General features: G+C 40.2%; 1 protein-coding gene across 3 annotated transcripts in view; it reads left to right on the top strand.

Annotated features, from left to right (window-relative positions):
- The window catches only part of MAPKBP1 (mitogen-activated protein kinase binding protein 1), a 97,579-nt gene that overhangs the window by 71,580 nt on the left and 13,200 nt on the right, over positions 1 to 12,799 (top strand). For all 3 annotated transcript variants that reach the window (XM_021401658.1, XM_021401661.1, XM_021401660.1), the window contains exons 20-26: positions 1,491 to 1,616; positions 7,590 to 7,738; positions 8,321 to 8,370; positions 8,891 to 9,127; positions 10,050 to 10,219; positions 11,716 to 11,861; positions 12,360 to 12,530. In XM_021401658.1, coding sequence (XP_021257333.1) covers positions 1,491 to 1,616; positions 7,590 to 7,738; positions 8,321 to 8,370; positions 8,891 to 9,127; positions 10,050 to 10,219; positions 11,716 to 11,861; positions 12,360 to 12,530 — 1,049 coding nt within the window. The remainder of the gene's footprint in view (positions 1 to 1,490; positions 1,617 to 7,589; positions 7,739 to 8,320; positions 8,371 to 8,890; positions 9,128 to 10,049; positions 10,220 to 11,715; positions 11,862 to 12,359; positions 12,531 to 12,799) is intronic.

Here is a 12,799-nt window from a genome sequence, read left to right on the forward strand (position 1 = left end):
TGAGAAGTGAGAAAGGGATTCATGAAGAACTTAGCCTAAGGAGAAGATAAATTGTGGGGTTTTTTTCAAAGAAGAACAGAAGAAAATAGTTTGTTCACATGCTGTAGCATGTGTAAAGAGTGAAACAGAATAGAAAGAAAAATGGAGATGAAGAAGGGCACAAGGACTGAGAGACTTGAGAGAAAATTACTGCAGGGGAGGAAAAAAAAAGTAAAAGGGATAGGTAGAAGCATACTTACAAAGAGCTTCATGTTGAATTGTAACGTGTTTACAAGTTCATGCTGTTTCCTGCTAGGTTTGATTACTGTGGGGGTGGGATAAATGAACAAGCCATATTTGCTTTCTGAATTTTGTTTATTGCTTTTTGGTGTTGTCTTGGCAGCTGATTATAGTTGCTGCTGTGTTCAAGAGAGCTGCTGTTTGAGGAGAAGCAGCTGGCTGCCTAGGGTTGCCATAGTTCCCAGATGCAGTGCCTCACAACTTTCTCTTTGCTAAAAATCTGAGGAGAGGAATGACAGCTGTTGATGAGAAGCTTCTGTGTCTGTATGTGACTTGAGTAGCTGGGAGTGATGTTCCTGATCTTTGTCACAAGCAAGTAGGGCTGAGGCGTGAGAAGAGAAATGTCAGCTTTTCATGAAGATCTCCACAGACTCTTCATTTGTTTCCTTTTGGTGTGGCATGAAAATGAAACCTCTGAAAATATCTTTCTATGAGACAAAATAAATGGAGAAGATACTGTTGCTTTTGGCATTTTTTCTCTGGTCCAGAAGACCAAAAATTCATGGTCATTGTTCAAAATGGCAGGGCAGAGTAATTTTTACAAACTAGCAAGGAAAAAAGGAAGGGCTGTTGTTGAAGGTTCCTTGGTGAACTGGAGTACCAATGAATATGGTGACACTGACAGCTCTTGAAGAACTTGTTTAAATTCTCTTTGGATTCCAAAGTAGCATGCAGGATGTTATAAGTGATAGCAGTAACACCACCTCTGTTTCTACATCAGTGTAAATACATCCAGCTAGACAGGTATGTTGGGTCAGATGAAAAGAACTAGTTAGCACTGAGATTATATTTCAAAGAAAATATTGGTTGCTTTATTTTCTATTACGTGAAGATGAGATACTGTATTCTCTGCTATGATGTGGAATTTTTTTTTAAAGCCAAATTTCTGAAGAAAAGGAGACCAATGAGATGACACTGTTTATTTCCTTTTCTTAAACACTTTTGAAAAGCTGGTCAGATCGTGGAATAAAGGTACAAGATTAAACATGAGTCTGCACAAATCTCTTCAGTTACTCTAGTCCATAGAGAACCTTTCCCAGGCAGGTTTTACCTTGTCGTGAGGCCTGTGGTAAGATTGAGTTTCCGTGATGCTGCTATTCTGTGTTCTCCCTATCACAACTCAAAAGTCTCGTCTGCCTTTGCAAAGGGAGTTGGTAATTTCAATAAACTGAACTGAGACTTAAACCCAGCTTCACTTTTCCTTCTTTCAGTTGTATCTTTATCTGGCGTCTGAGCTCAGAGATGACCATCAACATGCGGCAGCGACTGTCTGACATGAAGCAGAGAGGGAAGCAGGCAGAAAAGTCTCCTCCACGCAAGACAGCTGGACTTATGAGGTGAGCAGAATAGACTGAGAGGAGCTTGCTGGCTCTGTAGGGCTTAAAGTGAAAAGTATAGCACTGGGGTTCAACTGAAAAGTTTCTGCTGTTTCCACTGATAGTATTCTAAAAGCTCTTACTCCATTCTCTTGTGGTATTTCTGCCTTTCCTTTGGATATAGAAACCTGACTGTGATCTTCCAGACAGGCTTACCTAGTGTTGCTTCACTGATTGCAGTATGCATATAATGCCGCTGGTGTCTTAATTTAGTTTACTGATGTAAACTAATAAGCAGTTTATCTAGCAGTACTGAGATTAGTACAGGGCATCCCACCAGGGAAGACTTGCTGCTTCATGAATAAAGTTCTGTGGCTCTGGGCTGAATGCAATTTGAAGACCATTTTCTGCAGCGCCAGTACTAAAATATGCCTGTGAGCTGTATGAGTTAGCCATGTTGATTATAATTCTGAAAGAGTTCTTACAGTTGTGCTGGTTCTTTAACTATTTTAAGGAGGCTTTGAAGAAGTCACCTTTAATTATAAATAATAAATATAAAAATAATTTCCACGAGAAGTTCTTGCCAGCCAAATCATACTATTACTTTTGCTCAGTAAACAACATATCTAAAAGCAAACTACCACAGCCTACAAACTGAATAGGTCTAAATTTATCTGGTGACCTTTCTTTAAAAAGTGGTGCTTAAAAACAGACCCTGTTTTTATACAGAACACGAGTGGCAGAGAACTATGAATTGCTAGTGTAACGTGTTTAGTTTCTCTGTAGTCAGTATGTAGCTGAGACTCATTTGACCAAAAACAATGCAGGAAGGAGTCCTGACCAAGCTGATGTGGGATCAACGTGGGGGGGGGGAAAAAAGATAAACAGAGCTTTTTGATGCTATGTTCCACAGTTTTCTTCTCCAAATATCTACAGTTTGATTTTTGGATATAAAAGTGCTGAAGCATTAGAGGACTCACCATACTGGTTGTTAGAGTATCACAAGGAACTTCCACTCCCTTTAGGAGTGAGTAGCATTTGAACAAGTCTGTCTGCATAGTTTCATTTGGGAAGGTCTTGATCTGCTCATTCGTGAAACAACTCTTGCCTATGAAGTGTTTTCAGTAATGATATGAGAGAACTCTTGAAGCCTTTTTTCTAGCCAAAATTCTGGAGCTGTCAAGCTATGTGCTTTTTATAGCAGACTCCATTATTCCAGCAGCTGCAGCCTTACCCTACTGAGACTCAGCCTGTGACAGATAATCCCAGTTCTCTTCCGCATTAGGTGATACTTGCTTCCGTCACACATGCTTGTTGAAGGGCGGTGTTAGTGCCACGCCAACTTTGGCACTTTATTAAACTTGTTTGGTAACCTCTTTGCAAGCCTGGAATCTTCTTGTTTGGTCAGCTTTGAAAGCTTGTTTTCAGTTTTGATCGACCACTGTGGTCAAAGGAGATCATCAAAAACGTAACTCCGGAGCATTCTGGATTGGGACTGAATATGGAGGAAGAGCCTATTGGACCAGGATTACTGAGGTGGGAGAAGAGAAACTAATGAATCTGGATTTTTAGATGCCTTGCATCTGTTCTGGTTGTGTTTCCAGTCTGTATGTGTTGGTTGCAGTGTTGCACTTAGTGATATAGAATCTGTTGTCTCAAAAAGACTCACAATAGTATAAGAAAGGTCTGTGCCTGATGGTATGTCATTTGTTTGACTAGGTTTTGTCTAGAATGATATTGCTAGAATTTGACAGGGGTAGTAATGCATTCTACTAGTTCCATAATGTGAGTGTATGTTAAGATGAATAACCAAAATAGTACTGAGGAAGGAGAACGGAGCTGAGAAGGCAGTGCGGAGCTGGAGTGAGAGCGCTCTCTCTGTCCAGCTGCAACTGACAGGGCAGGGTGAATAACGTCTGGAATGTAAACACAGAACATGCCTTTCTGGGTCAAACCAGTGTTTCATAAAGTTCAATATTCCGTCTCTATTTAGTGACACACTCTGTGAGCCTTGCTGTATGGACCTTTGCAGTGTGCTCACCTTATGCTCAGTTGTTGCATCTGGGGTGCTAGGAGGTACATCTGTGTGTTCCCTTTAATATTTGGTCATTGTCCACTGAATGCGTATAAATCCCTTTTGAACTTTGTAATATTCTCTGCCTCTGCACCCCCTCATTGTGACAAGATCCAGGAGTTCACTTCTCTCTCTGGAAAGAAACTTTTTTTTCTGTTTTAAACCATGCTCCTGCTAGTTTTGTTGAAAGTTCCCTGGCTTTGTGAGCTTTAAACTATAGTTCTGCATCCAGCTATCTGTCATCTCCAAGATTTTGTAATCCTCTCTCATAACCTCTGCCCATCCAACCTTTCCAAATCAAGTCCTAGATTTTTTAATTCCTCCGAGAACTTCTAGAACTAAAGCTGCTGCTCTGAATGATTTCTGTCTCCTTTGATGGGACGCTGATTTATTTTGGAACTAACCTGACCTTTACGACCCACAGTTTTCCACATACCTTCCAGTTCTGTCTCTGGTGGAAGAATTGCTGACGTATGCTTTTCCCTTATCTGCTGAACACAAGGAGCTTTGATTGTTCAGGATGAAGAACTTGTACTCAGCTGATGTTGCTGATACATTTTGGTTTTGAGACATCTGTGTTTTCAGCAAAGGAGTTATGTAGAGTCCTTTTAATACAGTTTTGATTTTGATCCAAGTATGCATTTATTGTTTAGAAAAGCTTGTCTCAAATTTTTGGAAGGGAAGTTTTAAATTGATTTTACTGTGGAATGTTTAGAGGGATTATAGTCTTGTTTATACGTTTTGATTTTAAAAGTCACTTTTTCTGTGGCTGGTTGAAGCACTAGTATAAATAGCAGGAGATAGAAATGTTATCCAAATTAAATTGTCTAAAATTAACATATGCTTTCCAAAGAAGTACAGTGTGCCCTTGGATCTACTTGGAAAGAGCTGCTCCTTATCAAATTCTCAGTGGGGCTTTAGTCCAGTCCAGGAAAGCTGTGCAGTTTCCATGTCTCAGAATAGGGTAGGCTTCTGATGCCAGATCAAAAGTGGTGCCTGAGTCTGTGCTGAGCTGCCTTGGTTTTAACGCCAGGGAAGCTCTGAAGGCAGCAGCACTGTGATCTTTCTGTCAGGAAAAGTTGGGTAACTTTCATTTTAAAACTCTTAGGCATTTGACAGGGAGTGGAATCCGCTGGTGTGCCTTACCACATAGGATGGTAAAGTTTCATAAATAGACTTCTGAAGCTGACAGTTTAAGTAGGACAAGATCAGAGTGGCAGTACTGATAACGCATCTGTTTAAATGGATAGTTGACATTCTTGTGTTTTGTTCTCGTGTTATTTTAAGAAAAGAAAGAAGGGTTAAATTCGGGACATGTAAAATAATACAGAGTACCCTAGCATTAGGTGTTTTAAAACTAGAGCTCCATGTGGCACTTCTAAGTCTATATAATAAAGTGTCCTAATGGCTTTCTAACTGAAGGTCCAGCCCTGCCATTGACTCTGTGCTGTCAGACCCTGCAGAAACCACACAGAGCAAGACCCGGGCATGGTGCTAGAAGGGAGTAGCTCCTTAGCAAAGGAGAAAGATAAGAGCAAGGACAATTCAAATCATGCATATTGTGAGACCTGGACATGTCTGTACATGCTGCTCCAGAATAGCTACCATGAAACATGCATTCAGGCATAATGATGCTTTGTTGAGGTTGACTGAACCTGCTTTCAGCAAGAATTCAGCAAAAACCCAGAAGTCATCTTCCTTGGCTTTCAGAATGCTTTTAACTTATTCAGAAGGAATAAGTTCCTTATTCATGCTTGTAACCTCATCCTATATTACTCTGACTTCCATCTAAGAATGAACAAGAGCTGATGAAGTGTGTTGAGGAGATGTGTGGAATGCACTTAGAAGATAATTTAACGTCCATGGAGGAAGGCAGGAAAAGAAGGCAGAAAGAAGTGAAGTCTGAATTGAGGGATTGACATGGACAGGCACAATAGTTAGAACACTCAAACACTGTGAACCTAGGTTTCATTTTCAGGAGTATCTCAGTCTGAAGTCAGCCACCCTAAGGTGACTTTGAAAACTCCATTCAGTTATCCTCATTTGAGTCACAGGACTGAATTTGAGAAGTATATGAGAGTTGTAAAAAGGAGGATGTGGAAGGGATCTCAAATTTTTGCTGGGTAATGCAAAACAACCTTACTTTTGTACTGGATGCATGTGACTTTGTAATTTGTTTGGCACTTCGTATGAGGTAAAAAAAAAAAAAAAAAAGAAGCCCATCTAACTTCCAAAATATGTTTTACATTTTCTTATTAAACTCCTTGAGGATGCTGGAACATATATTTTTTTTTCTTTTCCCCTTGCCAGTTTTTTCAGTCCCCATCTGATGAACAGAGGTTGTCTTTCTACTTGTAACATAGAACACATTGATAGCAATCCTCCCTTCTCCAGTTGTACAAATGACAGAACATGCAGGAATTCAGCAAATGCATAACCTTGCCTTGCCACATCACCTCCTTGTAGTGAAACATCCAATCAGTTAGATGTTAACAGATCTAATAATCTAGCCCTTCTTCCTTCATAAACCTCTCAAACAACCCTAATAAGCACAAGCAGAAGATGCTGTCAGAGTTACTGATACAAAATTAATATTGCCTACCATATATAAATACAATATACCTTGCAAGATAAATCATGTCATAGCTTGTGCTTCGTTGGGATTCCCCTGCTCAGACACAAGAACATGAGAATGACAAGATGGACACATAAGAAGACTGTGGAAAAGATGAAGAGACTGACAAACTCAAATGTCAAGAATAGGTAGTGCAGCCAACATGAAACTGTTTCAAAAGACTGCACTGTCAGTTTGTTCTTCTTTTGCCAGCATACCTTAAAGCTCATCTGAAAAGACTGGGTAATTATTGCTCAGCCACTCCTAATAAAATGGAAATTAAAGTTATGCCACTATGTGGGAAGAAAAAAAATTAAAATACCTTAACTAGTTCTTGCCATGTTTTAATATTGCCTACTGTCAGCTGCAAGAGAACTTGGTTCCTGGCCAGGCTATTCTGCATTTGGTAGATGAACTATATTTATCTCATGAATAATGCTTGGTACTCAACACCCACCAGCAATATCCTATAAATGTCACTAATGATGAGTTTGGCACTGTAGTTTAAGGCTATAGAGTGGATGCTACTCAAATTTATTTTAAGGATTCTTCATTTGTTTAATTATTGTTGAAAGTTGATTAGATCATTTGGTTCTTTTGACTGAAAGGATGAGGGGAGGGACAGGAAAAGGGGGGAAAAAAGAGATAATAGTTTGATGCAGCTAAATGTCCTTAATTGTTGGGAAATTCTGTGCTTGTGTCTCTGAGGTCTGTGTGGAAATGCTTTTGATTAAAGATCTTCCCAAAATATGTTTTACATTATTCCTTGTGCTTTAAGGCTAAAAAATGCAGCATGGCACTCTTACTGGGCTGTTCATGCAGGTTCTGCATGGTGCAGTCCTTGATGTGAACTGACTCTTATGTGATAATTTGCCATATATCTAGCTGCTGTCAAACAGAGAATATGTCTATGAAGTTTTTGATGTGTAAAATAATTCTGGAGAGAAAATGCTTAAGGGTGGGAAAAACACTTGACTTTCAAATATGCTGTACTGTCCTGGGTCTGAAAAGTAAGGCCAAGTTTCATTCCACTTCAGCTGCTCTGACTCGTTTACTTTTGTTCTAGTTTTTGTCATCCTTTCACACATAAGAGATAATTTCTGTAGAAGGTTCTACACACCGTTTTGCAGGGTTTAACTTGCCTTGTTTCTCAAGGAGTGAATTCTGCTAGAACTAGGGCTGTTTGTAAGAGTTGAAACACCTGCTGAGTGTTATCCGTGGGGATAAGGTGGAAAACTGTAGGATTTTAAATGGTGAGCAGTTCTTGAGACAGACTGTAATACTCCTTCCAATTCCTGCCTCCCAGGCATGAATCCATCTCCGCCCTATCCTCTGTGCCTGCACTTTCATCAGACAGCGACAAGGATGGTGAAGATGAAGGGAATGACGAAGATGAATTAAGTGGGCTGCAGTCTTTCCACGTTCAGTCCATCTGCAACACTGACAGAGACTCAGGTATTAATGGAAGAATGGCATGGGCAGAGATGGAGAAAAATGTCATGGGTGTGAAGTGGGAAGAAGACAAGATGCTGAATTAGGGACAATAAGGTATGGGCAGAAAGAGAAAGACCAAAACTGAAATAGGTGGTTCAACAACACTAGGTAATGTTGCCAATTCCAGCATCTAAAGAGGTGTGTATGAGGTGTGTGTTTCATCAGAGCTGAATTGTTAATTTGCCAGGTTTCCTGACCAACTGACCAGCTGGTCAGTTTTTGAATTAGTGCTCTGGGGCTTGGTTCTACAGTCCACAGAAATCCAGTGTACTGGACCTGCTTTTTTTTTTTTCCCAAACCTTTGATGGACCACTACACAGTGGCAAATGTTCTGCTGAGTCAGAGAAAACTATATATTAAATTGTCTGTTAGATATTTGATACAACAATTTGGTAGTCCATGAGAAAATGTTTTCACAGTGGTGTGCGGTTTTAGGTGATATAGGAATGCTGCCTTGGAGAAAAGATGAGATAAGAGGTCTTTCAGGAAGGCAAACTGCTGGCCAAAGATGTCAACTAGTTATATATCTTTTTCCCTTTCCAGATCCAGATCTTACCCTCTCAAGAAGCCTTTCCCATTGGGAAATGAGAAGGGTGAGTTGCTAAACCTCCCACTTGTAATTCTTATGATAGGGAAAGTGGAAAAGAAATTCACATATAGATTAAAAACTCTTAATTTACGCTACTAGGAAAGGTACAGCTGCAGTGGGAAACCTCTAAGAAGCTCCTCAGTGAATAATGATTTGGGGATGGTGAAATGATGCCTAATTAAGAGACTCTTTCACTTCAGATCTCTACATAGATATCTACCCATCAGATGTTATGCTTTGGTCCCCTTCATTTCTGGCCTGAATGTCATGTAGAATTGAAGCTCATCATATCCTTTGATGTGAGTGAGGCACTTAAATGTCATGCAAAAAAAATGCAACAAAACTGTAACTTTTACCTTAACACCTTTTAAGATTAAGGGAGGAAATTTAAACTGTTGGAGAGCTTTGGGGCTTTTACGAAAACTTATATAATTGTGTTTTGCTATGGGCTGCGTGTCTTCTGTCGTGTTTTTCTGTCAACAGAGCTGAATCCTTAAGACTGTCTTTCTTTAAATTTCTTTCAGGCCAAGGAGATAGCAGCAATCCAGTGTTCAGAGGCACCAGTGAGCAAAGTGCCTCGGCAACGTGGGCGCTGGTCCCAGCCAACCAACAATATAGAAATGACTGTGAAATCCATGCTTGACTTGCGTCAGTTGGAGTCTTTCTCTGTTTCCCGTTCTCCAAGTCGAGATTCATTGTCTCAAAACAGCAATGGGGATGATAGAGAAGAACAGGCAGATCTCCCTGTGCACACCAACAAAGTAAGAGTGGTACTTCTTGGTGGAGGTGAATCTACCCCAAGTGCATCTGTCCTGCCTCTGTTCATTACCTGTATTTATTAGTGTATGGTGCCATTCTTTATATCTTGAAATGGAACTATAAATGCCTTCTGAGAAAATGCTCAGCTCTGTAGTAGTTAGTACTCAGAGCAGAGCTCATATGGGATCAAGGCTTCTTTCCAAAGACACAGGGAATGCCTTGTATTTTCTCTTAGTTCCTTGATTACACGTGGCTAAAACAAGCTGAGCATGGAATTACATGCATGTGTACCCAATTTCCTGTTAGGAAAACTAACTCCAGTAGCAACTGAAATGTGGCTCAAATGAGACCTTAGTTGTGGGTTGTGCTAGATTATTGTCATCCTTAAAGCATTGCCATGATCTGTCTCTTGGCCACAGCAAATAACACGTGCTAATACTTCAGAAGGTTAATACCTGTTTTCCAGTAGTAGACTGTCCTGGTGCCTACCCTCATTAGCTTTTCCTTCTTTTATAACTTTGTGACTGAGGAGAGTTTTGGACTCACTGTGTGCAAGTCAGCTAGGGATTTTCAGCTTTGGTCCGCAGGCTTTTCTGAACTATGCCTGATCAGTCTATAAAAGGCAATAGAAGAACCTGCTTCCAGGTAGCTTATGCTTCTCACATGTGGACAGAGAGGTGTGGGGAGTCTAGCATTCACTAGAGAATTTTAGGGGCTTACAAATCGAAAGTAGAATAGGAAACTACAACAATCAAACTTCCTAGATGAGGAGGAGGAGGAGAGACACGGGAGTGCTGTCTTCTAATCTCAGGGTTTTTTTTTAATTCTATGCTGTAATTTGTACTTTCTAGCTCTGCACAGCAGCTACTGACTTGAAGTTAAAACATGGATAATATCTAATATTTTGTATTTTTTTTTTACTAGGTTGGAAGCTCAATAGCTTCCCAAGACAACCGATCTTGTGTACGACCTCAAGTGATTAGGCTCCTGTCTTGTGAAGAGGGTATTTTCTCTCAGGAACTGGAACCATCTGAGAGTGAGGAGTGTGTAATCTACCCTGAGCAAGATGAAATCCATCCCACAGACCCTAGCAGGTTAAAAACAAAAATAAGCCCTCTGCTGTGTATGGCTTAGACCTTTTTTGTTTTTGTTTGCTTGCAGCTTGTATGGTAACTTGGAAGAGTTGACTTACTGCCTAATTGATGCCAGGTGTATTTAGTTGAGGGTTTTATGACATCCTGATGCTAAAGGAGGCTGAAACTAAGAGGGCACCATTAAAATAATCTTTCATGTGAGGCTGTGCATTAGCAACCTCTTCCAGTATTTTGTTGAATACACAACTTGGGAGCAGCCTTTTTGCTTTCTCCCTTGTCTGGGTTGAAATAAGCAAGGGAATATTTGGAAGCTAGAAAACCGTCCAACAGCGATGTATATATGCATGGTAGTGAAATGTCTGCCTAAGAGAAATGACGAGACACTATTGCTTGTGACAATTTCAAAACTAATTGGGCTAGAATCTAACACGTAGTATGTGATGACACTGTTGTGGGAAATACAATGGGCTGCTTGAGTTAGAATTTGCAGGGATGCTGGAGTCAGTGGAGAACCTTTATCCTCCACTGTTTCTTCTGTTTTAATTTTACCTTATTGAATTTTCTATTTTATTCATGCATCATTTTTCCTTCCCGAATATTATTCTTCCCTTCCCTTCTTAACCTGATTCTAGTAACTGTTTGATTTCCTATGTCTCCTCCTGCTCTGTTACAAAGAATGAGCTGATAGCTTTAGACAGACTTACACAAGAGAGTACATGCCAAGAATTTGCCATTGAAGCTGCTAGGTTTTTTTTCTCAGTTTCTCTTGATTTACTATTTAAACTTTATTATGCTAACAGTATGGACAAGCCCATATACTGTTTCAGCATGTAAGAAAGGGAGGCATTCTGTTGATGTTGGATATGGGCTGGACACATCTCAAAGCATGCACATTTTGCACACTGAAGCTGCCATTCAGTTCTATTGAGTGACTTCTGCAATCTACCTTGTATTACCTTCACGCATCAGGCAAAAAGAACAGCATCTGTGTCACTTGACAAAGTATGACTCATAGAGTTCCTCATTTCTCTTGTGACTTTGTCTTACAGTACTATATTTTTAAAGTGACTCAAAGAAGTGGGTTGTAAACATGAAAAAAATTACTGTATTAGGACTAAAATGTCTGACAAACTGGAGTTTGTATCATGTGCCCCATTTAGTCTCTTTTTTTCCATCAAGTAGACCACTGTTTGTTCTTCAACTGTGCTGGAAATCAAGCCAGGGCAGTGCAATGCTGATACCTTGTAATCATGGGAGACTGACAACGCCCAGAAAATCAGACAATCTCCTTGAGACTTCACTGTCCAAGCTTAATGAAATGCAAAAAATGTACTGTATAATGATGAAAGAAGTAAACTTATTTTTCTCTTTAAAGCCTTAATTTTGTAATCAAGGTTGTTATTAACACAGGTAAGGGCTTTAAAGTTAGACTGTACTCTTCTTTACATGTAAAACAAATCTCTTCTAGTGCTGTAGCTTTCCTGTCTCTCTTGTAGTGAGTTCCAGGTAAAAGCATTGCCCCATGGGAAGCTAAATAGAAGTTATCAGAGCAATGGATGTCCAGACAAACATAGTCCAGACAGTGCCTGCTCTGTAGATTACAGCAGCAGTCGTCTTTCCAGCCCAGACCATCCAAATGAAGGTAAGATGCAAAGATATTATAATTTGTATCTGATGTGAAACACTGCAGGAACTTGGTTGAGCTGTGTTGTGCTTTGTTTATCCATTGCAATCCTGATCTCTAAGTACTTGATCCTCTTCATGAACTGAGCTGAGGTCACATTCCTGTTAGTTGTTCTAGTATTGCTGTAAAGATTTGGGCTCATCTGAACAGGCACTTCAGTGAAGGCACTATAGAAGCACTTGGTTGAAGTGCACTTGCCGTGTAAACCTTTGACTTTTTCTCTCACTAGCTAGGGGAGACAGGCTTGGTATTGATTATCCCATAGGCTGTGCTGCTTAGGCATTAGAGCAGATCAGGGAATTGTACTTAATGCTGATTGACTTGAACTGTAACACTTTAGGTTTAAGTTGTTTAATTTAGCATCCTTGCTGAATAGCTTTTTAAATCTGATGTTACTGTGATTATGCTGTTACAGCTTATGGTTTCCATTTGGTTTTTGCTTGTGCCTTTTCCCAGATTCTGAAAGCACTGAGCCCCTGAGTGTGGACGGCATCTCAGATCTGGAGGGAGAGGAAGGAGAGGAGGATGTGGGTACCCGCATGCCAGTGGGAGAAATTCCTCAGACAGCTGATCAGGAGAAGTTCCTCAAGCAGCATTTTGGGACCCTGGGCAGCGCTGATGGAAAAGGTACAGCTCTCCGTTTAGCAGGGGCACTTTCTCTGCGAGGACATTATGCTGTGTAGAAATGAATAAGGAGGGAGAAACAGGGATTTAGTGAAGAGATGCCTGAGGATGAGAGGCATCTGGCAAGTCTCTTGGTGTGTGTGTTTAAGTCTCTGTGGATCAGATTCAAGTCTGTGTTAGTTTGGGTTAAGTATTGTCCCCGGCATCCTGAAGAACGATTCTCTTGTTCTAGCGCTAGTTTTTCCTGGTTTATATGACTGTATTAACTTTGT

The sequence above is a fragment of the Numida meleagris genome, chromosome 6 (genome assembly GCF_002078875.1).
Source record: "Numida meleagris isolate 19003 breed g44 Domestic line chromosome 6, NumMel1.0, whole genome shotgun sequence".
Lineage (NCBI taxonomy): Eukaryota > Metazoa > Chordata > Aves > Galliformes > Numididae > Numida > Numida meleagris.